This window comes from Pseudopipra pipra, chromosome 6, assembly GCF_036250125.1.
Source record: "Pseudopipra pipra isolate bDixPip1 chromosome 6, bDixPip1.hap1, whole genome shotgun sequence".
In the NCBI taxonomy this organism is placed as follows: Eukaryota; Metazoa; Chordata; class Aves; order Passeriformes; family Pipridae; genus Pseudopipra; species Pseudopipra pipra.
The window spans coordinates 9,182,929-9,207,829 of NC_087554.1; the positions used below are offsets into that span (position 1 = coordinate 9,182,929).

Genomic DNA, 24,901 nt, shown 5'->3' on the forward strand with positions numbered 1-24,901 from the left:
AGTGTTTTTTAAGAAAGGCATTCCTAAATACTCGTACCTGATTTAGTAAAATGTGTGAAGCATTTTAAGATGCTCTTCCAGCATTTCAAGTATTTTAGTTCATCCAGTCAAGAAGTCTGACTCACTCCGACGTCCATGGGCAATTGGAATAGTGAGTGAACTCAGGGTGGCCTAAAATAAACATGCAGCCTAAGACAGCTACATCAGCTGTTCATAGATGTTCAGTAGCATAATATTTGATTTTCCAGTGAACTGGAATATTTTTTTTCTGGTTCTGTGGGGCTGTTTTGTGTTGAGGGTTTTTGTTTGCATGTTTGTTTTCCAAAAGGCAGACAGTAATGGCTGTCTTCAACCCTCAGAAACTTGGCCAGGGTGATGGAAGAGCCTTAAATTCAGGCAAGGCTCCCAGTGCTGCAAGAAGCCCACGATTCTCCAGTTCACTGGAGCAGCTGCCACAGCCAACAGGCAGCTTGGAAACCCATAGATACAGGGGGGAGAGTCGGCCTCATTTCAACTCCATGGCAGGGAGCCAAAAAATCCTAAAAGTCATGGCTTGAGTGAAAAGCTGAGTCCCCGTTAGAAACATATGCAGTGTGCTCCTCCTGGATTTGTCAGACCTTTAAGCAGCAGTTGTGAGCAAATTAAATGAGATCCCAGGCTCCCAAGTTTGCTAGATGGGAAACCAAGCGTACTTCCAGCAGAAAACTGCCCAAATTTTGAAGGAAATTATGAAAAGAAATATGTATTTCTTCAATGTCTTTTGACCTCAGTGAATTAGTATTGTTTCACTGAAAAATTGTCATCCAGCTGTAATATTAACTCTTGATTTACCCAGTGTCTTGGCCATTTCAGAACTGATTTCCCAGTCTGCGATGAAGATCACTTAACAAGGAATAAGAGGCTGCACCAACAAAAGGATAATATATAACATATTGCCTTAACATGAACTTAACATATTGCCTTAATCAAAAGGCACTCTTCTTTTCCTCCTCTGTCTTTCTCCTCCTGTTTCTCTCGGTGTTCATGATTCTGGGATAAGAAGGTTGAGAGCACACTACTCCTGAGAGCAGCCTGCGGCTGTGACTTTAGATGAGATGGCAAAATCTTGTGTTTATTGTGCAAATTACTCACCCTTCCTGCCAGTCACAGTTTCTGGTATTTAACAGCACAGTAGCTGCTTTGATGGACTAGATTGACTGAAAATCCTTCTGACCAAGTAGGGTATTACTGATGTAACTGTAAGGAATGTGGAGGAGTAAGGCACATAGAGATGTTTCCTCTGAAAGCGTGGTGGCTTTGGGCAACTGTGGGCAGCGTGCAGTGACCTGAGATGACTCCAAAACCACAGGAGTTTAACCAGATAATCAGGGACTAAATAGCCCCCAAAGCCAAGTTCTGAGAAGGGAAATCTACCTCTGTGTGTCTACCCCATCATTTTGTGATCACAGCCTAGTGCACAAATACCCAAACTAGCTTTAAACTGGGCTACCCATTGCAGCAAAGAGACCCGCACAAACTAATTTATCCTACAGAGAGAAACCATCACCTGTCTCTCAGTTTAAATCCCCTTGGACAATCCACAAGGACAAAGGAAGGGAATTAGGAAGGAACTCTGTTGCCATACCTACAAAGCCATTAATTCCAAAATGGTTTCACATATAATAACCTTCTTTTATTTCTGCTATACCAAGTATTATTGATTTAGGGCACTGCAGCAGTGCCTTAAAGACCTGACCAGTGTTATATTTTTATAGGCATGTAAGACAGAGATAATCCATGCCCTAGGCAGCTATCAAGTCAAAAAACAACAGGATGTTAAAAATATATGGGAAGAAAAGGGGATTAACAAGATCGTTAAAACTGCACAAGAACTAGTAGACAAGAAGAATAATACTGCAACAGGAAGATGAAGTTGCATTATTATTTCTCTCATACCATGTGTGAAAGTTAATTAATGTTAATCACAGCAATATTATAGGATAAAGTAGTGACTTTAGTGCTTAGGATGTGAATGTGTTCATTAACAAAAGACTCTCTTGTTCTTGCAACAGGCATACAACAGGTCACTATATATCCACCAAATACCATCCTGTTAATGAATCAACACTGGTGTGCTTTCATCATGTTTTGGGATATTAATTAGCTGAGACAAGGTAACAGGGATAGCATTTTTAATGCTATTGAAAGTATCTGAAACAAAAACCAGGAAGTCACGTTTTATTCTGCACTGCAACACATAAAACAAAGCTGAAAGGACTACTAATATGACTGCTTGAAATGAGGCTCCACACAGGGAGGTGGTGTAATGTGTCAAGGTTCATTTCAGCTAACAATTATTGTTTTGATAACTGCACTTATACAAGCCTCCCAGGTCAGGGATATCCTACTGGATATCCCTATTTCAGTTGTCTTTGCTTAGGAATAGAGAGAGATCTGCACCCTGGAAACTTCTGCTCTTGCTCTGCCTTAAAGCACTGAAATGTTGACTTTAATTTTTGGTTCTCATTTATTCAATTAGTGTAATTGCATACAAATGTTTCTTCTTTGTCTTCCCTTTTCTTGCAATGTTCTCACAGCTCAGCCAGTAGCACTGCCCTTCACTGGGAGCACTGGGGTGTCTGAGCCTGAGTAACCATAGATGGGTCGAGACAATCAGTGAGTTGAATCACTGGTGGCATCTTCCCACTGAAGCAAGCATTCCTGTCTTATAGAGTCAACCCAGAAAAGTGCTACCAAGAGAGAGAAGAGCCTATTTTTAAGCATCAGTTATCAGTCTTGTGCCTATTGTGAATATATCTTTGCACTTCTATTTCAAGCGTGGATTACCTGTGGATTTAGGATATGTTAGAAACTAGATTAGGACTCGCAGATTTTAAGAGTATATACACAAGCTGCATCTTTATATTTTATAGTAGTGAAGCATCTCAGTGTTCACTGATTCAGTGTGTTCATTGAATTAATATCTTCTTATTATTTCTTAAAAATCTTACCTACCCCTCATTGACTATGTCTTTCAGTTTTCATGGATTCTGTTTTCCATGCTCCCGTGGCAAAAGAAGGAATTGCTTGTAAAAGTCCAATTTGTAAAAAAAACTTACTACAATAAATAAAGCCAAATACTTGAATGAAGATATTTGTGCTATGCTTATTTGAAGTATATTAGAAAAGAAACTAATCATTTTCCATTTATTGTAGTTTAAAATACCTCCATGTATGTGTAAACAGAGGGTTTCAGAATCCTATTCATGCAAACAATACAATAAAAGCACTCACATATGCTGTAGTTGCTGTGTGATAAAATTGCATATTTATGCTACATAGTATATTGGCTGAATACATGTAAGAAATTACAGCACTTTAACTGCAAGTTAAAATGTGTTATTGAAAAGTTGATTTTATGTTTGACATATAAAATAGCAGATTTATAACAGTAATACTAACTTTTAAATACTGTTAATGGCTAGGACTCTGTTATTTCCATAAACAGAGATCTGATTCTTCTAAAATAATTTCAAGCTATTAGCATGGTTCTTTTCAAGGCAATGTATTAGAAGTACTATATTGTAAATTAGTCTGCACAAGAATAGCTGTAATTCAAGAGTTACTTCTCCATTCATCAGACAATAACAACTTTATGACAAGAACTTTGCCTACAGATATGTGTGTATAATGAATAAATGAACAGTTCTTACCCAATAACAATATTATATTCTTTATTGTGCTAGGACCCTCACTTACAAAACAGCCAAGGAATGTCAAACACTTGGATAAATTAGCTCTTACTGAATTTTAGTTCTCTCAAATCCTGCATACATTGATGAGAATAAGCCCTTTACTTGCCGTGAGAGAAAACACCCCTCAGGCAGATGTTCAGGAAGCAATGTGTGGATAGGAAGATAAGACTGGAGAAGGTGTTAACCAGTTTCACACTAATTGATCAGTTGACAGTGCTGAGAAGAGATTGTTCTACAGACCCCCAGCCATCAGCTGCCTGCTGAGCTGGATGGAAATCAGCGTGATGAATGTGGTAGGGGAATTGTTTCAGGCATCTTGTTTAACAATAACTCCTCGAGTTATAATGTATTCCAGAAGAAATTATGCTTCAAAGATGAATAAGCAATTGATTATTTTCACTTAAGTTATTTTAAGGAAAGCTATCTCCTACTAAAACGGAAAATCCCGTCTTCCAGCATTGCGAGCTACTGACGATCTTGAGCTTTTTTAATCACACCTTACTAATAGCTATAGCTTGTGGTGATTTGAAGAACTAGGTTTTTTCTAAGGCCAAACTCCTTGTAGAGCATTTCAATTTCACAGCCTGGAATAAAACCCCAAGTTTTTGGAAGAACGCAATAAATACTTGAAGTTCTACAAACATGACAGGCCTCTTGCTTCTCAAGAGAGCAAAGGTGCATCCAAAGGGCCTTACGTTAAAATACAAACAAACATACATTTCTAAATGGATATAGCAGTGATTCCTATTAGATGTCTCTTCTGAGAATTTATTTGTCTTCTGTGAGGTCTGGAAGTTAGACTAATAAAAGGCAGCCTATCCCACTGCAACTGGCTCTCCAGTTGTGAGGCTGAAGACCATTATTCCTTTTTTCTGATCTCTTTCTAGAATGGTCCTTTTTGACTCATGGAAATCCTTAGCATTATATTTCACAGGTATCATTTTGAGATAACTGAATCTACTATTTCTCAAACTTTTTAAATTTTCTGAGGCAGATGTCAGCAATAACCTTAATACTTCTCTGAATCTTGTTTTGTTTTTCTTCTTTTCCTCTCTAAATGAATTAAGGTGAAATCATTTTTGAAGCTTTTCAAAACATACAGATATAGCATAATAAAAGGGAGAAAAGGATGCTATCCTCAAGAATCTATCATAGTTATTTTAACCAGGATGATTACAAATATAACTCAATTTCATGCATCTAGCCAGGTGGTTCTTTGCACTTGGAATATGTGAGTGACTACGATGTGCAATCTGACCATCTAAAGGCCCAAAGTTGCAAACATCCTGAGATGCTGAACACATCTATTTTACTTTATTAGGCTTGTAGCCCAAAACACTACAGGAACTTTCCAAAGTTGGAAATTGGATCCTGTCTTTAACTCTGTGGCATTACTAACAAAAAAAATCCATGACATTTTGTTGGAGGGTTTGTCTAACTTCATAGAACCATGTATTATGGTGCCCAGCATAAGTCCATGTGACTGAAATTCTGTATTCACTGCAATATGTACAAACATCTTTTTTCACCTTGTATGTGTTGTTCTGGCACAAAAATTTGTGAACGTGCACATGAAATGCTGAATGTCTTTTTTTTTTCCTATCGTGTTAATGAAATAGAATGAGAAATCATGATGTTTGAATTTATTCTTTTAATGATTATGCTTCATGTAATTAATTCATAAGTCATTTCTAGGCCCTAGAGGTTTCTGTGACACATCAGAGCCAATGTTGTTGTAAAGATAATGGAATTAAGTGGTATGTAGGTGGTGTAGATTTTGAAATGCTGGCACTGTGTGTTCATGAAGCCTTCTGTGGGCTGCAGAATGATGGAGCTCCTAAATATATCTTCCCATGTTTGCCTAGGTAAGCAAACAGATGCAAAAACCAAACCAGGGAGAGCTAATAAATACTTCAAGAGCTCTCTGCTCTAATGCTAGCAAGAGATTGCAGTAGGAATAAATGCTTGGCCTCTTGTCTTTAATAACAAAAGTTAGATTCTATCCTCAGAAATGCTTGTGAAGCTTTCAGTTCCAGCAGGTAAATATTTATATCTGAAAGGAAGGGTTGGACCCAAAAGGAAATGGACTACATGTTTAGCATTTATCTGAGGCTCGTTTTCTACTTTCAGTCCATGGCTGAAGAATGTAAATGTGCCCTTTGAAAATGGTCAGAAAACACCTAAAACCAGACCACTGCTGTTCTGAACTACAGGGAGAGCGGGAGGGCACCTGCAGTTTGAACAGCTCTGGAAGAGTAAGGCAGTGACTGTCACAGCTCTGTTCCAACTGGAGTTGTGTCTGGCTAATGGGTAAATGGAGACACTGGGGGTTAATGCTTTCTTGGGGTGGCCTTTCAGGGTTTACCTCTTTGGCTTCTTCCTGGCTCTTCCTTCAGAGTTCAGTGGCAGAGTTGGACAAAGGCTGAAAACTGCTCCCTGGAAAATGATTTTTCAGCAACCAAACACTTTTCTAATACCGGATAAACAAGGCTCAGATTCTAAGTAATGTCAAGACCCTCACGGCAACTACTTTGTTGTTGTTTGCTCATTAGCCTAAAACATCTGCTCTTTCCCTTTTTCCCTTCCTCTCTGTCCTTTTGAAGATGGTTGCTGGGAGGAACAGAAAAAGACCTTCAGAAGGATTAAGGTAGCTGCAAAAAAATAGAAAAAGAAATCACAGCCCACTATGGAGTTATCCTTGTACTGCACTGGGTTGCTTTGGCAGGTGCATAGAATCAGAAGAAATAGTGGCCATAGATACTATTTGGTTACTTTTCAATTCTGCATATCCTATTAAAAAAAAAACCTGTTACAAAATACCTTCTTCTTTATTCAATCACATTAATAGAGGCCAGTAGTGTAGAAATTGAAAGCAATTACCTGGTCTGAAACTGGTGGACAAGTTTATCATTTGTGGTCATAATATTTCTGTGTAATGAAAGTGCACTGTATGTTTAATAAGATTACATAAATATTATTAATATCTGATACTTCATGCATGTGTGAAAGAAACAATATGCAGTGCATTCCCAGAATATTTTTTCAAGAAATACTGGTTAAAATCAACGCAACAGAACATGGGTAAACTTGTACCTTCCACATTCAGGAATGTATTCTTGCTTCACACTTCCATTGCAGAGAGTACATGTTTGCAATGGATTGTGGTGTTTTTGTTTTTACTGATTATAATCTCTCCCTGGAGAAATACCAGTTTACCTGTATGCTCAATATTTCCCCAGACACAGCATAAATGTGCTCCTGCAGACAAATGACATACACATATCAGAGGACAAAAATGGACCTTCTCCTAAGATCAAATCCCTAGTCTTTAATTTTGGTGAGCATTTGATTCACAGCTTGTCTTTGCAGCTGAAATAGAAAACTGGTAAAACAGTCTCTCAGGATTTTGGAAGAGAGACAGAAATAATCTTATCTTTGTACTGTCCCTGCTGGTCTTTTTAGCGAAAGAATCTTCCAAGAATGCTCAGCTAGAACATTCTTCAAGGAAATGACCCCCTTTATCATCACATTAAAATGTAAAAGACTGGGGAAGTGTGGTGATATTTTCATCAGGAATGTTATTGTAGGAAATTCTTTTGTTAAGGAATTGTGAATTAAGTTGTTTTCCTTGCTCAGATGCTGAGGTTTCATTTATTTGAGCACTGCCTTTAAAGTAGCTGTTAAAGAAACAATAGGACCACTCATCTAAAATAAAATAATATAATTAAAAAGTAAATCACTGCTGACACCAAAGTGTATTTAAAAGCAGCTGCAGTCAATAAGGTGGTTGGATGTCAGTTCACACAAATGAAAGGCATGCAGCCACATGGGACCAATAATGCTGGGTGATTTATTGTAGAAGAATTGTGCAGAACAAATCAGGAGAAATGTGGACCTGAAAGCAGAAAAAAAAAGAAACTGTAAATGGTTTAAGGCTTTTTGTAAATTCCTGTGGAGATGTAGGAAGTAGTGATTAAGAGAACAGTCTTTGAGAAGGGGTGATGCAGTTGGAACTGTATCCCTGAACAGGAAGAGAGGAATTCAGAGTGGTTTAGAGATACTTGTACCTGGAAAACATGAAAAACAGGGGGAAAGAAAAAAGTCCCTCATTACTCCAGTAATTGTTAAATTCAGATTCACCTGGCCATGCTTATAGCAAGTAGCACCTTCTTCAAAAGGAGTAGTAATTCAGTTATTTCAGAACTAAACTAATTCCTGAATAATATCTGCGCTTTCAAATGCTCTTGCCTGTTGTATAGAGCAACTCTGACTCAGAAAATGAATAATTGATAAGGTGTAAGCCTGTTAGCAATTGGGATCTTTTCAGATGTTTGAGTGAGAAAGAAGTTTGCTTTCGTCTCTAAAATGAGCAGAACATTTTGGAGAAATTGAAGCTGGGTGGTTCAGAGCACTAAATCTTGGCTCAGTAGAACTGGGTTTTGTTCCCAGAGTTTTCACAAATGTTTGTCTGATGGGATGAGAGTTTACAGGAAGAGATAGGGCTTAACATTTCAAGTAATTCCAAAGCTGAACACTGACTATGTTTAATAATTAGCCAGCTGGATGGGGGGGGAGGAAAAGTAAAACAGCAGGAATAGGTCATCAGCAGAGATTTCTGGATCTAAGTTCCCAGGCTTTGAAAAGATTTTGTAGGTTTTCCTAATCATCAGAATAGATCTTACTGGAGACTAGATTTCCATTTTCTTGACTGTGTTGTTTCTTTCTAGATCGTATTATATTTTCATTTGCATAGTTCCTGTGAAATGTTATGACTTCTGCTTGGGTTTTGGCACAACATATAGCACAGTACAAAGTCTATTCGTGTACAGAAAACTTTTCAGTTGTCAAGACTGGATGGCATGGCAAAAGGTCATTTCTGACTGAGGTAGAGATGAATGAGGGTGAATTTGTAGTTGGAAAGAATTTTCTCTCATGGTTGACTTTTTTTTTTTTTTTTTTGGAGCATAGATCATAACGCAATGATTCCAGAACAGGATGAGATATAGCAAGCCTCCAGCTTTGTGGATGGTACTGGGGGAAAGGAATTATTCAAAATTTACAGCTTTCTTCCTTAGACAAGTTTTCTTATTAATAAGCCCACTATAGCCGGGTGCATATTGAAAGGGATACATTTGCTCTTCAAAGCTGACAGTGTGCCTGCTCAGGGTCTGGTTTATAGCCAGCCTTTTAGGTTGCTTTTACATGGGCTTTGGGTTTGTGACAGATGTGGTTTGAGCCACAGATTATCTGTTTTTACTTTATAACAGAATAATGTAGCTAATGTGTTTCACAGAGAACTTGATTGTGCTTGCTGGATTAATTAATGTTTTAACCACAAATTCAAAATGACAGTCCAGATTGGAGATGGTGCCATGTTTGCGTGTAGCTACTTAGGTTTTCAGAAAGGTGACCAACAAGTCATTCAGTGTGGTAGGCAAAGCTTGGTGTCTTCACCTCCTGGTGTCACTTCTTTGGAGTTACAGATAAGACCAGTGACAATAAATTGTCAGGCTTATTTTTGTAAAGCATGTTGTTGTATCATCATAATGTTGAGGTCAGTGTGGGAGTCTTGTCAGTCAGACAGACATCACTTTGTCAGGGTGCTTGCAAAAAAACTTTCTGAGCTGTAAGTGGTCTGCTGACTTTTCAGTAATTTCTGGGTGTGATGGTACAAATGATTTACAGGAGAACTCTAGAACTTTATTATTAAAAGGCATTTTAAAATTCATTGAGGCAAGGTGCCATGAAAATACAAAGTGCTATTAATTGGCTCATCAGACTTCAGAGAATGCCACAGTAATTGCATATTTAATAGACTCTCAGTAGTTACCGTGGTGCAGCAGCTCAGCAATTCTGTTGTAAGAGAACATTTCCATCAGTTTATTTCAGTGTACAATTGCAGTGTCAGGAGAAGACAAAATGGAACAACCCCGTGAATTTTGCCTGCTCTTGCATTAGAAACATGAATGCTAAAAACATGCATTCTGATTAGCCAAAGGATGGAGTGTCTTTAAAGTTACTCCAGTGAATAGAGTCCAAGCACTGTCTTGGTAATGAGATGTGGCATTTACCATGCTTTGCTGCTCCAATTATTAACCACTTTGGAAGTTTGCTCTGCAATAACAGAGCAGTTCTAATCTCTTTAGAGATTAATAAAGAGAAAACAACCTAGTTTTATTTTAAGGAATAGCAAAGCATTTTAATAAAGCGACCTAACACCTGGAATTAGAACTTCAGTGGAGACAAGTCTGGCCTGCTACTTTTGTAAAAATAAAGAGGAGAATGATGTTGTGTTCAGTGTTCTACTGGAAATTCCCCAGCAGGGACCTGGTATGAGAGAGGACTTGAGGGAGAGAAAATGAAGGATGAAGGAAAATAAATATCTGTACGTGGTAACCCCTGGTTTAAAAGAACTGAGGACAATTCTAACACTGCACAATCCTGATTACAGAGTTACTAGAAGAGAGTTTATTGGAGACCTAAAGGAATATAAATGAAATTATCATAACAGAAATATGTATTTTATTACTGGAATGAAAAACATGCTTTTTTTGGCACCGAACATGTCATGAAATAATCAAAATGCCTGTTTCATGGCATAATAATGCACTGTGTCATTTCATGATAATATGACTAACAGTGAAATTCTAAAATTTAAACCTAACTTCAGAACATAAGCTTTAGAGATAAGCATATAACTAGATCAGTGTACATGTAATTTCAAAACAGCTGTGTGAAATAGCAAAGGATGTACATCACAACAAGCCTTTTTAGCAGTACACTGAGGTACACAGCCTTAAGATGGGTCCCTACCAGTCAGTGGTATCTTACAGCTGAAATCAAATTACTTAAATTTATCCTGACATTCCTGCAGTGACTGTTTCTCACTGTTTGCTTATTTTTAGAATTAATATTGTGGCATGTGAGTACAGTGCAATATGGTGAATACCTTCCTTTAGAGTGCAAGCTTCTGTATATGTTCTTTAATTTAGAAATATTCTGATAATAAAATAACTACATGAATGCTGCACTCAGCAATTTGATGTCCTATGACTTTTCCAGAGTACTTTAGAGACATTCCTTAAGATAAACACATTTTTTGATATGGGCCTTATTACAGAGGAAACATCACCCATTTATCTCTGATTCCTTCAGGATGACAAGCAGCATTGTGGCTACAGGCTTTAATTCTTGGTTTTCTCTTCTATTTTTGATTTTCTAAGTAAGCAAATAGAAACACAGTACTTTCCACAGTGGAATTAATAGTTCTTGCCTAGCATGTTAATTATATCAAGTGCAGATGTCACTCTAATAGCAGCTCCTCCTGATTTAAAAGCTGTAATTATTATGTAATTCCTCTTTAAACATTAATTCTACTCAGTGGCACATGTAAAATATAGCCATATTACCTGATCTAAAGATACTTGAAGCTCTTTAAGCAACAAGTATTGTGGGCACCAGGCAGGGAGATAACCTTCATCTGACCTGAGAACAGTCAGTTCATCTGAGGGAACAGTTAGTGCTGGATAGCTTGCAAAAAACCCCCCAAAAACAACACCAAATCAAAAAACCAAAACCAACAACACAAAACCCCACCAAGCAATAACATAGAACTATTTCCCTGCTGTCTAACTGCTGGAGCACAAGAGCAAGCCCTCAGAGATGGATGAGAACATTACCTTAGCTCAGATTACCTTAGCTCAGGTCCTGTAAATTGCTAAGAAGTAGCAAGGAAACTTCTCAGGGTCAGTCTCAGTTTCTGGATTTGCCTCTGTTATTGTGGATGGGGAGATGCACTTCTTACAAGAGAGAAGCAACAATATATATGAGTTTTTTAAGACAGTGGGTTAAAAAAGTTCAATGGTACATATGACAGTGGTTTAACAAGATTCAATGGCAAGGTCCACTTGAGTATTTACTGTGTAAAGGGTGGGGTCAGACAAAACTGTGAGGGAGACCCTCCCACTGAGTCACGAGGTTCAGAGAAGATCCCCTTGCATTCTAAACTCCTTCTCAGAGGGGAGTTCAGGTGCAGCTGAATCCAGACTTAGTTACAGACTTGGTCAACAGTTTATGACTAAAGGATTGCATGTGCTCAATCAATCCCTTATAACACATAGCTAAGATTTCAAAGCTTCAGAGCTCTTATCCCCAATTCACTTATCAGGTATCTGACGTGATCAGGATACACTGAACCATGAGGAGTAACCTTGAGAGGCATCCCTGCTCACAAGGGAATCCAGGTGTGCAACATTCTGGTGTGAAGGAGAACCCAACAGGCTTTGGACTGCCCACCATTTATGGACTGAGATGATGGACTTACAGTCACATTTGCACACCAGCCCTGTTTTGGTTGGCATATGCTCAACTAGCTGTTGAGCAAGATTTACAGCCTTTAACTATGGTGTTGTTATCTGTCTCCCCAGTGCCCAGCTTAAGCTGTACTGACACTGGTGCCACTGCTTAAACAGAGAAGGTGGTAGGTTGGGAGGACGCCACTACATCCACTTAGCATCTACCTAAACAAAACCTTTCTTGTATACTAATCCTCACTAGGAAGCAGGGCAGGAGAGTTCCTTGTCAGAGAAAAACAAAAGCTATCCACACCCCCCTCCCCCCCCCCCCCACAAAGCCAATCCTGCCCACAGCATGGGCAGTGCAGTCCATCACCTTGTCTGTTTATCTCTCCTGACTTACAGGAGGGCAGAAGCAAAGCTGAGGCAAAATTAAAGTACACAGGCAGAATCAGGGATATCAGACTGGAGCTGCTATCTGTGGAGGACTACGTAGATGGTCCTGAGTCACACAGGGCAGACTGAGCTGTTTTTCCAAGGAAAGAGAGTTGCAAGGAAAGGAGGTGGTAAAGGCAGCCCCTGATGGGAAAAATGACATCTCCACCCCTTGGAGAAATCTCTGACATTCTTCTTAAAACCCTGCTCTCCTAAGTCCTGTCAGAGGCTGAGATGACTTTATTAAAAATCTGAGATGCTTGTGTGCTGATCATTAAACTCTGAGACAGGTGAATGTCAAAGCATAAACCATGAGACTGCACAGTGCCAGAGGAATGGCCCCCATGGCAGCAACCTGTTTGTCAGGGCAGTGCTGAACATGTGTGTGGGGAGGAAAGGATGTGAAACTGATTTCTCTGAAAGAATACTCCTTTCCAGAGTATTCCAGAAAATATAATTCATGGTAGGATCCTCAATTCCTTAATTTGTTTAAAGGCTGTAATTCTGGTTGGGTTTTTTGGTGGTGTTGGTTTGGGCTTTTATTTGGATGGAACAGTGAAGGGTAGCTTAGACACAGTAGCTTTACTGAAGGAAAATTAAGCTGTTGTAATTGCCTCTGTAAAGCAGCTAAAGCACATTTAGAATATTTATATTGTACATACTGAATGGAAAAAAAGCCCTTACAGTGATTTGTCAAAGCACTGTCAAGGGTCAGGAAAGCTCACCTCCCGAGCTAATTTGCTGGTCTTTTTAAAAATCACTTGCTATTATCCAAATAATTATTTCTCCTCTGTTCAAGCTACCACATTTGGCTAATGTGGGAGCAAAGCAGCAGAATGAATTTTCATGACACCTAGGGTCTCACTGCCAGAATTCAGCAGATGACAGAATTGTTCTCTGTCCCCGTTCCCTGGGCTGTTTCTCAGAGCAGCCCCAGCCTTCTCCTGAGGTTTCCTGCTGATATTTAAGCAGTTGAAACTCACTTATTCATAACATGCCCAAGAGCCTGTCTAATGCTTTCATCCCTGACTGTTTTGAAACCGTTTCAAGGAGCCTGAGCAAAAAATGCTATAGTTACCTGAATATGAATCTGATGAGTGCACCCAGTGCTTAAAAACACTTTTATCATTATCTCCAGTGAATGCAGTTTTTTGTCTTGCTGTTTGCAGGTTGCCGCTCAGTTGCATACAGCTGCTTTATTGCACACAGAATGCCTCGGTGCATTGGATTGTTGTTTGGGGTTTTTTTCCCCTGTGTCTTTTCTGCTGTGCTCACCATTTCCAATCATTTGAGAGTTTGACAGTAGTTTTATAGCACATAGATCTAAAGGCTAGTTTAGTCTAAAGGATCGATGGAATTGGGAAAGTTAAGACAGAAGGAGGACAGAAGGGTATGTGTTGGACAAACCTATTAAGCACAGGGTGGGAGATACACCACTGACAACTAGCTTCAAAATCTAGATTTTTCTCTTTCTTTAAAAAGTAGCCATTCTGAGATGTAGTAAAAAGATTTGCCCTTGTTTTTGGCAAAGTAATTTAGGATCCCAAAATATTTCAGTAGTCCTAGAGACAGCAAAGCATTCTATGGAGAATGAAGCAAAATGCACAGTTGAAAATCAACAAGCAATCAAGAACTGGATTCCCGAGGGATATCCTTTTCCTAAAGATTCTGCTTGGCCACGGAAAATGACAGCTCAGATACTCAGAGCATACCTAGGGCTCATTAACACACACTGCTGAGCTTTATACTATGCAGAAATGAATTATTGCTTTATTGGGAACACGCTGGATTATGTAACTGCAACTTAATGCAAATAAAATAACGCATACGATTTTCAGGGTTGCCATTAGCAACAGCTCTGTTATTAATTTCAGCCTACATTCACCTCCTGAAACAAACACTTCATTGAAAGAAAACCCCGTGGGACAGGTAGTGCAGAAGGTTGTTCATGCAAGGTGAATCAGTGCTTTTTGGTTATATACTAAGAGTAACAATCAACATACTTCTTTTTACATCCCATCCCAGTAATTATTAACAAAATCCGGAGTTCCTGTGATTCCTTTTAAAAGCTTTTTTTTTTTAAGTATGCGTTTTCAGCTGTAATATGTGCAATCCCCATCCTGAAATGGTGAAGCTTTAACACATATTTTCATATTTTCTGGAAAAGATGGGCAGTATCTACATTTGGGAAAAATTCTCAGCCTGGTTGTCTAAGAGAGAGAATTTTCTTTGTAGAAGTGAATACAAAATGTCTAAGTGTCCAATTCAGGAAAGCTTTCCTGTACAGCCCATCAGTTAAGCTGGGACTCTCTGAAGTGCTGGATTACTTGCTCTCCTTAAGCAGGGATATTTTCAGACGGAAACAGTTCAGGACTGAATTTAAATGCTCAGCTTTCCTTACATTTTTATTCAGTTGCACCCCAGCAGTATTTCTTTATCCATCTCAAGCCCTAAATTGTGTTTTCTTATTGACTGGCCACTATAAAAAGCCTGGAAATTCCCCCAGATTTTCATGTTTGATGAACTGAAAAGCACAGATTTTTTATTCTCTGAAATGTCATTACCTTTTTTTGGAAGAAAATAAATAAGACTTTTTAATTAAAGAAATGGCTATTTGTACAGGGAAATATTGAATTTGTACATACTGTGGACAAATAATGAATTCTGTTCATGCATGTTTATATATCTTATAATATGGGTGGTTTTCTCAGCTGCCACAAAATTGCTGTCATAAACACAGAGAAGCCAAAGTAAAATGGGCAGACACAATCCTGGTATAATTCCACAGACTGAAATGCATTTTTGCTGTTGTTAATGATAACTCCAAATCTGAGCTACGGGCTTTAGTATAATCTGCCTAAATCTAAGTCAATCATAGATTTAAAGAGAATGTAGTTGTTGTCATATGGTAAAAATAAGTCTTTGTCTTTAATTATGGGCTTTTTTTTTTCCCTCCCAAATGAAGCAATTTCTGACCAAAAGCTTAACCTTTTCAAAAATGCGCTTTTTTTATGAACCAGGAAAAAACACCTATTGCACATGCTTTCATTAAGAAATCTCTTCATGTTGAACTGCATCTCAGTCTTAGGACAACTTCAGCAGCCTTCTTGGCTACACCTGCTGAAAAAAAAGATGTATTGACATCTCATGATAGCAGCCTTGAAAATAAGTCTTGGTAATGAGCATGGTAATAGCTACGGGAAGCTTATGCCATGCTCCACATAAACAAGAAGTCCTCAGAAACCTGGGCAGACTCAAAGCAGGTTAACTGATATTGGAGTTAATCAAACATTCACAGTTACTATAAAGCAAATGTGTATATTTACATGAAGTTGAACTCCAGAGCAAGTAAAGTTACAACTGCTTTTATCACAGAAATATTTTATTATCACAGAAAAGACAGCTACTCCCTTTCTCTTTTAAAGTTTTTACAAATTTCAGAGATGTGCCCACATCAGTGTCCCCTTTCCATTCAAATACATCTGTAAAACTAAAGTGGGCAGGATGTCTGCAGATTTTATCAACCTGGAGAAAACATGTATTTCAAGTAACACATCACAGAAGTTTATAATGTGTTGAGCATTATTTAGCCATGTATTTTGTATTAGATAATACTTTAAAGATAAGACTGATTTTTATTTTTCTCTTAACCTGGAAAGAAAGTGTGCATTTGTACTGGAGTTAAATAGTGCCTTTTTATCTGGTCTTATAATGTACCTTCTGACACATTTATTGCTGCAGTGAACTCCTTCATAAGTGAATATCATGCAACTCAGCTTCTACTGAAAGCTGTGCTACTGTATCATAACAATCCTATGACATTAAAGAATGTACAGCTTACTCATAACTTAAGCAGAATTTAAGTACTTGTACCTAAAATTACAGTCCCTTCCATCTCTACCTGGTAACATCTTTCTAACATTAAGTGGTTATTAGACGAAAATCATAGTCCAGAGTTCAGATATCCCTTTGCTCAGCAGCAGGGACAGTTTTAGGACAGCTGTAAATACAAACCTCTTGACAGAAAATTGCACCTATATCAAGGTGTAAACAGTAGTTTGAGCATTATAGCAAACACTGTCACCATTCCTAGTTTGGAAGAAAGTTGTCTGCTTTCAAGAGGGACCTTCCCGTGGCCAGTCCCAAGCAGATGCATCCTTTTAGCAGTGAGTGAGGAACCTAAGCCCGAGAGGAACAGCTGTACCATCCTCTTGTCTGTGGTGCTGAGTCTTCAGGTGTCCTTGTAGACTACCTGGCTACTCAGAGCATGCAAACAGGTGTTTGTGTTCTCTTAAATGTTTCCTCCTGACACCTCTCTGTGGTAAGACCACTAACTGTACAGCATATGTAGCATTCTGGCTACAAGGAGCCAGAATTTGAGGGTTTGAAGACTTCTGTTAGCCTGAAACTATTTTCACAAACTGAAGGAGTCTTAGGGATACTGAAAATACTTTTTTTCCTCACCCTGAAGTGATTTCTGTGTGTCTGCCCACAGTGGAGTTGGAATAAGGTCTACTAATCATAGAAGACTGATCAGATTTTAAGACCACCCCACTATCCCTCCAAAGCACTGTATCATTCTAATTTTTATAGCATTTTGTTCCCTGCAGAAGACATACCGTGCATTATACTTTTTCATTCTCACTTTATCTCTTTCTCCTTCAATAACAAATTATTTTTGAGGGAAAGGATGATCCTGCAGGGGAGATGCTATCTTAAAATTCAGATATGTAGGTTTGTTTCCAGAAGACATCCAATTCATCATCCGTGAATTGAAGATAATGTTGCTTTTTCTATTTTCCCAGAAACTTGTGAAAATGAGTCCGCTGCGGACAGAAAGGCATTCAGAAAGCATGAGGAGTGTTGTGGAAGGAATTAAGTGTTCTCTGCTTTAAAACAATGGAATGAATGCCAAGCAGCAGCAGTATGAAATGAGGGAAATTAAGCTCTGGCCCAAACCAGGTGTTTTTCATTCCTATGGTTCATTGGATCTGGCTGTGATTTGGATGTCAGATAACAACACACTGTCATTTATTTAGCTGAACCGAATCACTTCATTATTACGAGGTGCTAAGTGATCTGCACAGTGATATTTTCTAATGTTATTTGGCACACATGAAATAAAAACAGGAATAAAACTTGTAAAAATAACTTCTGGTATAGAAAAGATACTGATCGTGTGATTTACCAAAAAAACAGCTGGAGCACATGGAATAGTTTACATGGCTTTCCAGATCCTGCTAATCTCACTTTCATTCTAAAAGTATTCAGATGATACTTAAAACTTTTACTGAAAGCTTTCATTACTTTTTAATGGATATTACCCTTTAAACTTGTTGTTTTAAATCCCCTTGGTTGAGAAAGACTTCAAATCAAATTCTGTCTTTAATGATGCCTTTCTGAGCTATGTCCCACTTTTCATTTGAAGCTGAGGAAATGTTTTTAATCTTTTGTAGGTGCACAGTTGAACAATCTAACTTAGCAGTGGTTTTATACCACTACTAATTGCCATTTAATTACTTTATTCTACATGAGCATTCATTTGTACATTGCAGGAAACAATGGATGTAAAGTAAATGATTCATTTTTTTAGAACGACATTCTCAAACTTTTAAAATCATGCTATTAGGACTTTTTGGCTAAAAGTTCATAAGGAACTTTCATAGGGAACTTTCATAGGGAACAGCTATTGAATCAGCCACCCACCCCCAGCTTGAACACCAATGTAGAAAGTGGATCTGGAGAAAAGGATGGTTGTTTGATATTTTTACATGTTTTAACTTAGGCCAAAACCCAAATTATACTGAAGTCAATCTACCATGATGACTCCAGAGATATACTTTATTTCTATATGGCTCTATAGCTGCTGACAGACAGTTTTCTTCCCCTTTTCCCCCCCACTTTTATTGTTGGAAGAGGTGCGTATCAGACTTGACCTAAAGGATTTTCATCAGCTCCAAGAAAGAGCATTGGTGCCCTTCCCTTTATCTTGTTGTGATGTGACATTTTGACACTCTGTCATTTAGTAAACAATCTTAGTTTTCTTTTTCAAAATGTAACACTTTCATTACTTGTGAATCATTGTTTCCAAGACAACTTGCAACATACCACAGTGAAACCTCCTCGTTCTCTTTCCCATATTTTGACGTGAATTTGAGAGTTTGTTTACTTCAAAAATCAAAGCAAAACATTGGGAATACGAAGAGAAGAGAAAAAATAGGTTTAAATGTAGGACAGCAAGCACTAAGAAAACGTTAATAAAATTAATAAAGAGTCTGTGCATTTGGGTTATTCAAGGCAGTTGGGTTACATCAACTAGTTACATATTATTAATTTGTGGGTTTCTCTTCAGGCATTTCATATCCTCTCAGTTTCTACCACCTGCCAATAACTGCAGTAAAAGAGATTGGCCAGAAATCCAAGCACTGTATCTTTGCTGTGGATTGCTCTCTATCTGTGGATTGTTCACGAGGCTCTGAACTCGTGTGTTGGATAACATCTGTTTGTCTGGGCTGTTTAAGTTTATCATGTTCCCCCAGAAGTGTGGAAGTCAGCTGGAGAGTCTGGAGGCAGAGGAAGGTCACTGCTTTCTGGGGGGACTCCCCAAGCCTGATCCCTGCTGGAGGTGGGGGAGATGCAGGCTGGTGACAACACATGTGGCAATTGGACCTGGGATCCCCAGGCTGATGCCAAGCCTGGCAGCCAGACCTCACATGGCAACAGCCTTGCAGACCCAAAGATGAATTGGCTGTATTGTTTTCCAGGATTTCATCTTCTTGATGTAAAGACTTGTCCAAGTAAAACTCGTTACTGTACAAAGTATGTACTCGTGTATCTGTCTGTCTGCCAGTGTATGAAAATATACACTGGCACTGATAGCAGTGTAGGAGTTACATTTAAAAAAAAAAAATAAATATTGCAAATCTGCATGATAGAGACAACTGCATAATTAGAATATCAGTCTGGAATAGCAATGATTTAATTCAAGTTGTATCTTAATCCTACATAACTGTCAAGGAGCTCTAGGTACAAAAGAAAGTGTATTTTCATTCCAGGCTCAACAGAACACTGGATTCTGCATTTTTACATTTTTGTTCAGGAAGTATCCATGAATTTCGTGCTTGCATCTGAATTTTCACCTTCCTTAAAATTCAGGGATGTCTGAATGCACCACGCTTTGTTCCTTATTTCCTTCCCTCTGCACTTACTGCTAATCTATTAGTCATTGTTCATCTACTCCTGGTATGCATTTTTAATTTGAATAGCATGTGTTGAAATGCTTTCAGACATGAGTGGTTTGGATGCTAGTGACATAATTACTGCCTTTTATTAGATAAGCAGTGCATTACGTTAATAAACATAATCATCTATGCTCATAACAGACTTTTGTTGCGATGTAAAATACACAGTTAATGATTTTGAATGCAAATGTGTTCTCAAGGCAAGTAAATGAAGATATGCCCAGCTGGGAAGTTTGAGGATGTTGAAACAAGGAAAATTAAAAATTAAGGCAAATTCTATCATCAGAGAAAAAGAAGTAATGTCTTCTAACTTCAGACTTTCAACTTCATTCATTGAATGAGTTTCTTTTCAAATCACTCTGAGCGCAAAACTGTCTCTTCTATTTTTGAAGGCATGGATGTAAAGGTTACTATAGATGAACCTGTATGTGGTGCATCCTTCCTGCGTGGATCTCATCTCTGTTTGGTTCCACCCAGCCCAGCAGGCAGGCTGGGAGAGAGGGCTGTGCTGGTGGCTCAGCCTTCAGCAGCTCCCCAGGGCCTGCCTGCCCTGGTGGATCTGCCTGCTGGCACAGCCCTCCTGCCTGCTGTTCGATTGCTCCCTCTCAGCACAAAATTCTCTTTATTCCAACTGTATCACTAGTATGGGAGTTTGATAAAGTATTTTTATACTTACTTGCCTTTGTAGAGTTGGACTTTCAGCTCTCTTAGCTCAGCACACTTCCTGTGGTCTAGGCTATGGCCAAGCATCTGTATATATATATATAAATGATTTCCAAGAAATGTCTTATCCATCCACTCGGCTCAAGGGAGAGGTCACATATTTATTCCTAAAACTGAAAACCTTGTATGTCACAGAGAGGGCCCATCAGTGCTGTAATGCCCTTGCTTTGGTAAAAAAAGAGAGTCTGAAAATAGTGACAGTGGTAGAAACAACCAGTGAAATTTGTTTCCTTTGAAGAGGGGTGTGTATGGACTAGAACTAGTCTGGGATGTCAGGACTATTGCTATCAAGCAAGAAATGGCACTGTTATCACTAAACTGAAAGGTCAGCTCTGTTGGAAGTGCCAATTACTGGTAATGTATGAAGTGGGTTTCTTGGTCTAATTGGGAAATATTTTAAAAAGACAGTAGAAATCATGTGAGTGAGTTGTGAACTTTGTGTTCCTCCAGGCGAATTACTGGGGTGGATTCCTAGGGGAGATGGGGAAAATGCTTCTAAAAAAGTGTGACAGATGTCTTTTGGGCATCAGAGCCTTGTTAACAGTTTCCTACCTTTGTCCTGGGTTTACTGCACCAATATAAGGTTTAAAACTGCTGATGTGGGAATTCAAAGAGTCTTCAGGAAATAATCTTCGTACAGTGCTTTGCCACACTGTGAGCTTTCAGAAATGGCTGCTGTATTTCACCTTATAATTTTCACGTGCATAAGTGGAGAGCAAAGAGAAAATGCTATCAATGGAGGAGTTTGCCACGCATCCACTGTGGACTCCTTACATCCTTAAATGTATAAGAATAATAAATAATATATCATACATGCTCACAGTGTTTGATTGCCTAGATGAGCTGCCTCTAACTTTTGTCTGTACATCTGTAATGTGTTGAGCAATTTTTCTGTCCTTGCTTTTTTTTTTTAACCTGATGAATTCCTGGAGAAAGCTTTCCCTTGGCTCATGATGCAAAAATAACATTGTCTGCAAACTACTGCTGGTGTTTTAAGGTCACTCCACGTCCTGCAGAAGGTAAAGAAACTGTGCCCAAGGTCTGACTGCCTTTGCTTGCCGCTCTTGCCTCCTGCATTCATAGAGACTCCTTGATGGATCCTGTGAAGCTGAGGACACAGGGTGCCCAGATAACAAAAAGGACAAAGCATACTTCTCATAGTCAGAATCAAGAGGGATTTGGTTTGGTTGTTGGGGTTTTTTTGTTGTTTGGTTTTTTTGGGGTTTTTTTTTGCTGTAGGACACATCACTCTCATTGTAAAATTGTCCCAATCACTTTCTTGTTTTGCCTCTTTTAACAGAGCGATGAGGTTTTAACCGTCATCAAAGCCAAAGCACAGTGGCCAGCCTGGCAACCTCTGAATGTGTAAGTAAGTGGGGAATTGTGTGCCTCAACAGCCTTGTGTTGAGTGGGGGCTAAAGGGCCGCTCTAATTGTCTCACATAACCATTCACTCTGGTAAAGAAATAATCTAAAAATATGTTGATAAATGGGGGGGGGGTGGGGGGGGGGGTGGGTGTTTGTTGGTTTGGTTTTTTTTGTTTTGTTTTGGTTTTTTTTGGTTTGTTGTTGTTGTTGTTGTTGTTTTTTAATTTCTTTCGGGGGGTATGGAGAGTTTTTGGCTTTTAGTTTGGTTTTTTTTGTTTGTTTGTTTGTTTTCCCAGCAACTGCTTCTCTCTTTCCTTCCTCTTTAGCATGTCTTCGTTTTTTACATGCTTTGGTTCACTCACTGTTGCAGCAGGATTATCCTGTGGAGTTTGTGCCTTCTACAAATAAGTGGTGATGTTTATTCTATGCTTGTTCAAATATATGTCATACTATTGTACACATAAGAGCAGTATTTTTTAGCATCCTACCTCAAAGACTTTGTCAATGCTTTGTATCGATACAGCAAATCCTCATCCACCAGCTCTCAGTCTAAAGGGCCAATTCTTCAAAATTGCCTGTCTGAAACATTCCATGGTAGCATCATGACCCTGATGGCACTGTAACCATCACTTGGTTGTTTCACCAAGACAGCAAATTGACTTCCCAGGGTCCTTTCTCTGGCACTCAGCAGAAAAGAGGACAAAACTCTTCTTTCTGGAGATTCTTGAATTTACTGGTGGCCTTTCAAGGGCGATGGGGGAGGTGTCAGGGCAGGGTGATGTTTCTTGAATAACTTATCTGTACTTGGCCCAAAGTTGATTCTATCCAAGCCCAAACGAGCGAGACTTACAAGAATTGACTAAAGATGAGAGCTCAGTAGAAGGGGTCACCCAATTAGCTGACAGTCAAATTAAGTCCTTGGAGAAGGAGGTCAATTAGTTTACTGCAAGATTGTACAGACCAGGTAGTCCTATTTCCTCTGTAAAGAAGCAGTGAAATGCTGTGCCTGGCTTTGTCATCTGTATCTCAGAAAGTATGTGAAAATTTGGAGGGCAGTCAGAAAAAAACTGCAAGAGAGTTCAGTTTTCAGAAAACATTCCCTACCCTAGGGGGCTTAGAAACTCTTAAGCAGCTTAGGACTTAAGCTATTCACTTTATCACCTCCCTCTCTGGAAAAAAAAAAAAAAAAAAAAAAAGAGGTTAGGAGGTGAGCACAGCTCAAACGGTGAAAAGATTTCTGATAGCTGATCCCTCTTTAATCTAGGGGAAAAAAAAAACAACAAACAAGGCCAAAGTACGAAATCCCTCCTAGCATGGAAGCTAAGGAAATTTGTGACAAGGAAATTCTAACTAAAGGTATGGGAAAAGACTTTATCACTGTGACTAACCTCCAGAGCAGCTTACCTGAGCATGAGATGGATTTTCCATCACTTGAATATATTTTAACCCTGAGACAGAGTTGTAGGCTCTGCACAGGAATCTCAGGTTAGGCTTTTTTTGACAGGGGTAATGCAAGTGGTCAGTTGAGGTGACAGTAATGGCAACCTCTCTTTATGGTCTTATCCCACTGAAATTTTCAGGCTTTAGATTTGCTGGTGTTTGCCTTGTAGTGACTGTGGGTAGCATTTTTTTCCTTTGCTGCCTTCTTCCTATTCACTCAAAACTAACACTTTTTTTTTTTAAATGAAAACTTTTGTCCACTTCTCTGTTCTGCTCTGGTGACTTCTCAGACTGAAACAAGCCAGGTATTTTTTCATTCCAATTTCAGTTACTTTTATAAAGCAACATTTATGTGTGATGTTTCTGCATTAGAGTGAGCAATACTACTAGGAACTGACTGCTGTGGGTGCATGGAATGATTTGACATTGACAGGAGAGCAGGTTTGTAGTTTTTTACAGGAGATGAAAAGAGGATCTCCTGCTTACATCACAAAAATCAAAGCTAATTAAAGTATGTTTCCCCTATGATCATAATGCTGAACTTAATATGACTCTGAGAAACTTCACAAAAAGGTTGTGTGAAAAACTTCAGATACTTTCTAAGGGATATTCTTTACAGACATACCTGCAAATGCTTTTGCAACATCCTTCAGATGTTTTTCCAGTCAATTCTTGCCTTTTCTATATGACAGTTCTTACCTTTCAGTAACATCAAAAAATCTTTATATTTGTGCTTTCAAATGCTCCTCAAGGGTTCCTCTAACCCTGCACTTTACAGGTAGTGTTTGATTTTTGGCTTTTTATACAAATTTTTAATCATATATTGCCATGATGTCCTACTTTTTAATTCAATTTAAAAATATGGTCTAAGCACAGAAGAAGAGAAAACTTTCAATATCCATTAACTGGTGCTAATTTCCCATTTGCCATAATGGATGCTCCTTCTTGGAATTTAGATTAGATCTGTGCAAGTATTGGATAATGACTCCTCAGGATAAACATTTGGTCTATTATTATGCATAGCACAACCATCTTCCTAATCAAGAATTGACTAAAAGTCATGAATATTCTTCTTTTGCATAATCATCGGTTATGTATCTAATGTATAATATGGTATGATAGTGGTGCCAAAGTGGTGTTACAATGTGTCATAATAAGCACAACATAGAAACCTTCCTGAATGTATTTCACAACAATTATAAAATGCATAACACTAATTTATTTATGGAGGTCCAAATCGTCAAAAATTGTCAGATTCAGCCTGCTCTCACTTCAAAGTTTGCCACCCAATTCCATGTAATGAATGCTATTGCCAACCCTGTCCGAGTTAGATTACCAAGTTAGTTATGGTGATTACACTTAAAACCAGAGGGAGAAGAGGAACAATTGCCACCAAAGCTTGTGAGAGGGCTGTAAGGGCATTCATCTAATTGCTGCTGTTGTGGAGAAGGTAGGATGAGGCACCATGGACACCAGGCTGCCTCCCTGGTGAATATTGTACTGGAGAATAACACCCCAGAGACAGCGGGGCTGGAGGGCAGGGGCACACAGAGGTGGTGACAAACACTGTAATGGAGAGCAGACTTATGGGCTCAGTATTTGCTCATCGGAGGCAGCAGCTCAGTCAGGCCCATCCTCTCAGGGAAAACTCAAGAGAAATCAGATGG

The 24,901-nt window shown here is 38.7% G+C and overlaps 1 protein-coding gene across 1 annotated transcript in view; it reads left to right on the top strand.

The window, feature by feature from the left end:
• SPON1 (spondin 1) overlaps positions 1–24,901 on the top strand; it is a 190,920-nt gene that overhangs the window by 136,760 nt on the left and 29,259 nt on the right. Inside the window, exon 7 of the mRNA XM_064657244.1 lies at positions 21,728–21,792. Coding sequence (XP_064513314.1) covers positions 21,728–21,792 — 65 coding nt within the window. The remainder of the gene's footprint in view (positions 1–21,727; positions 21,793–24,901) is intronic.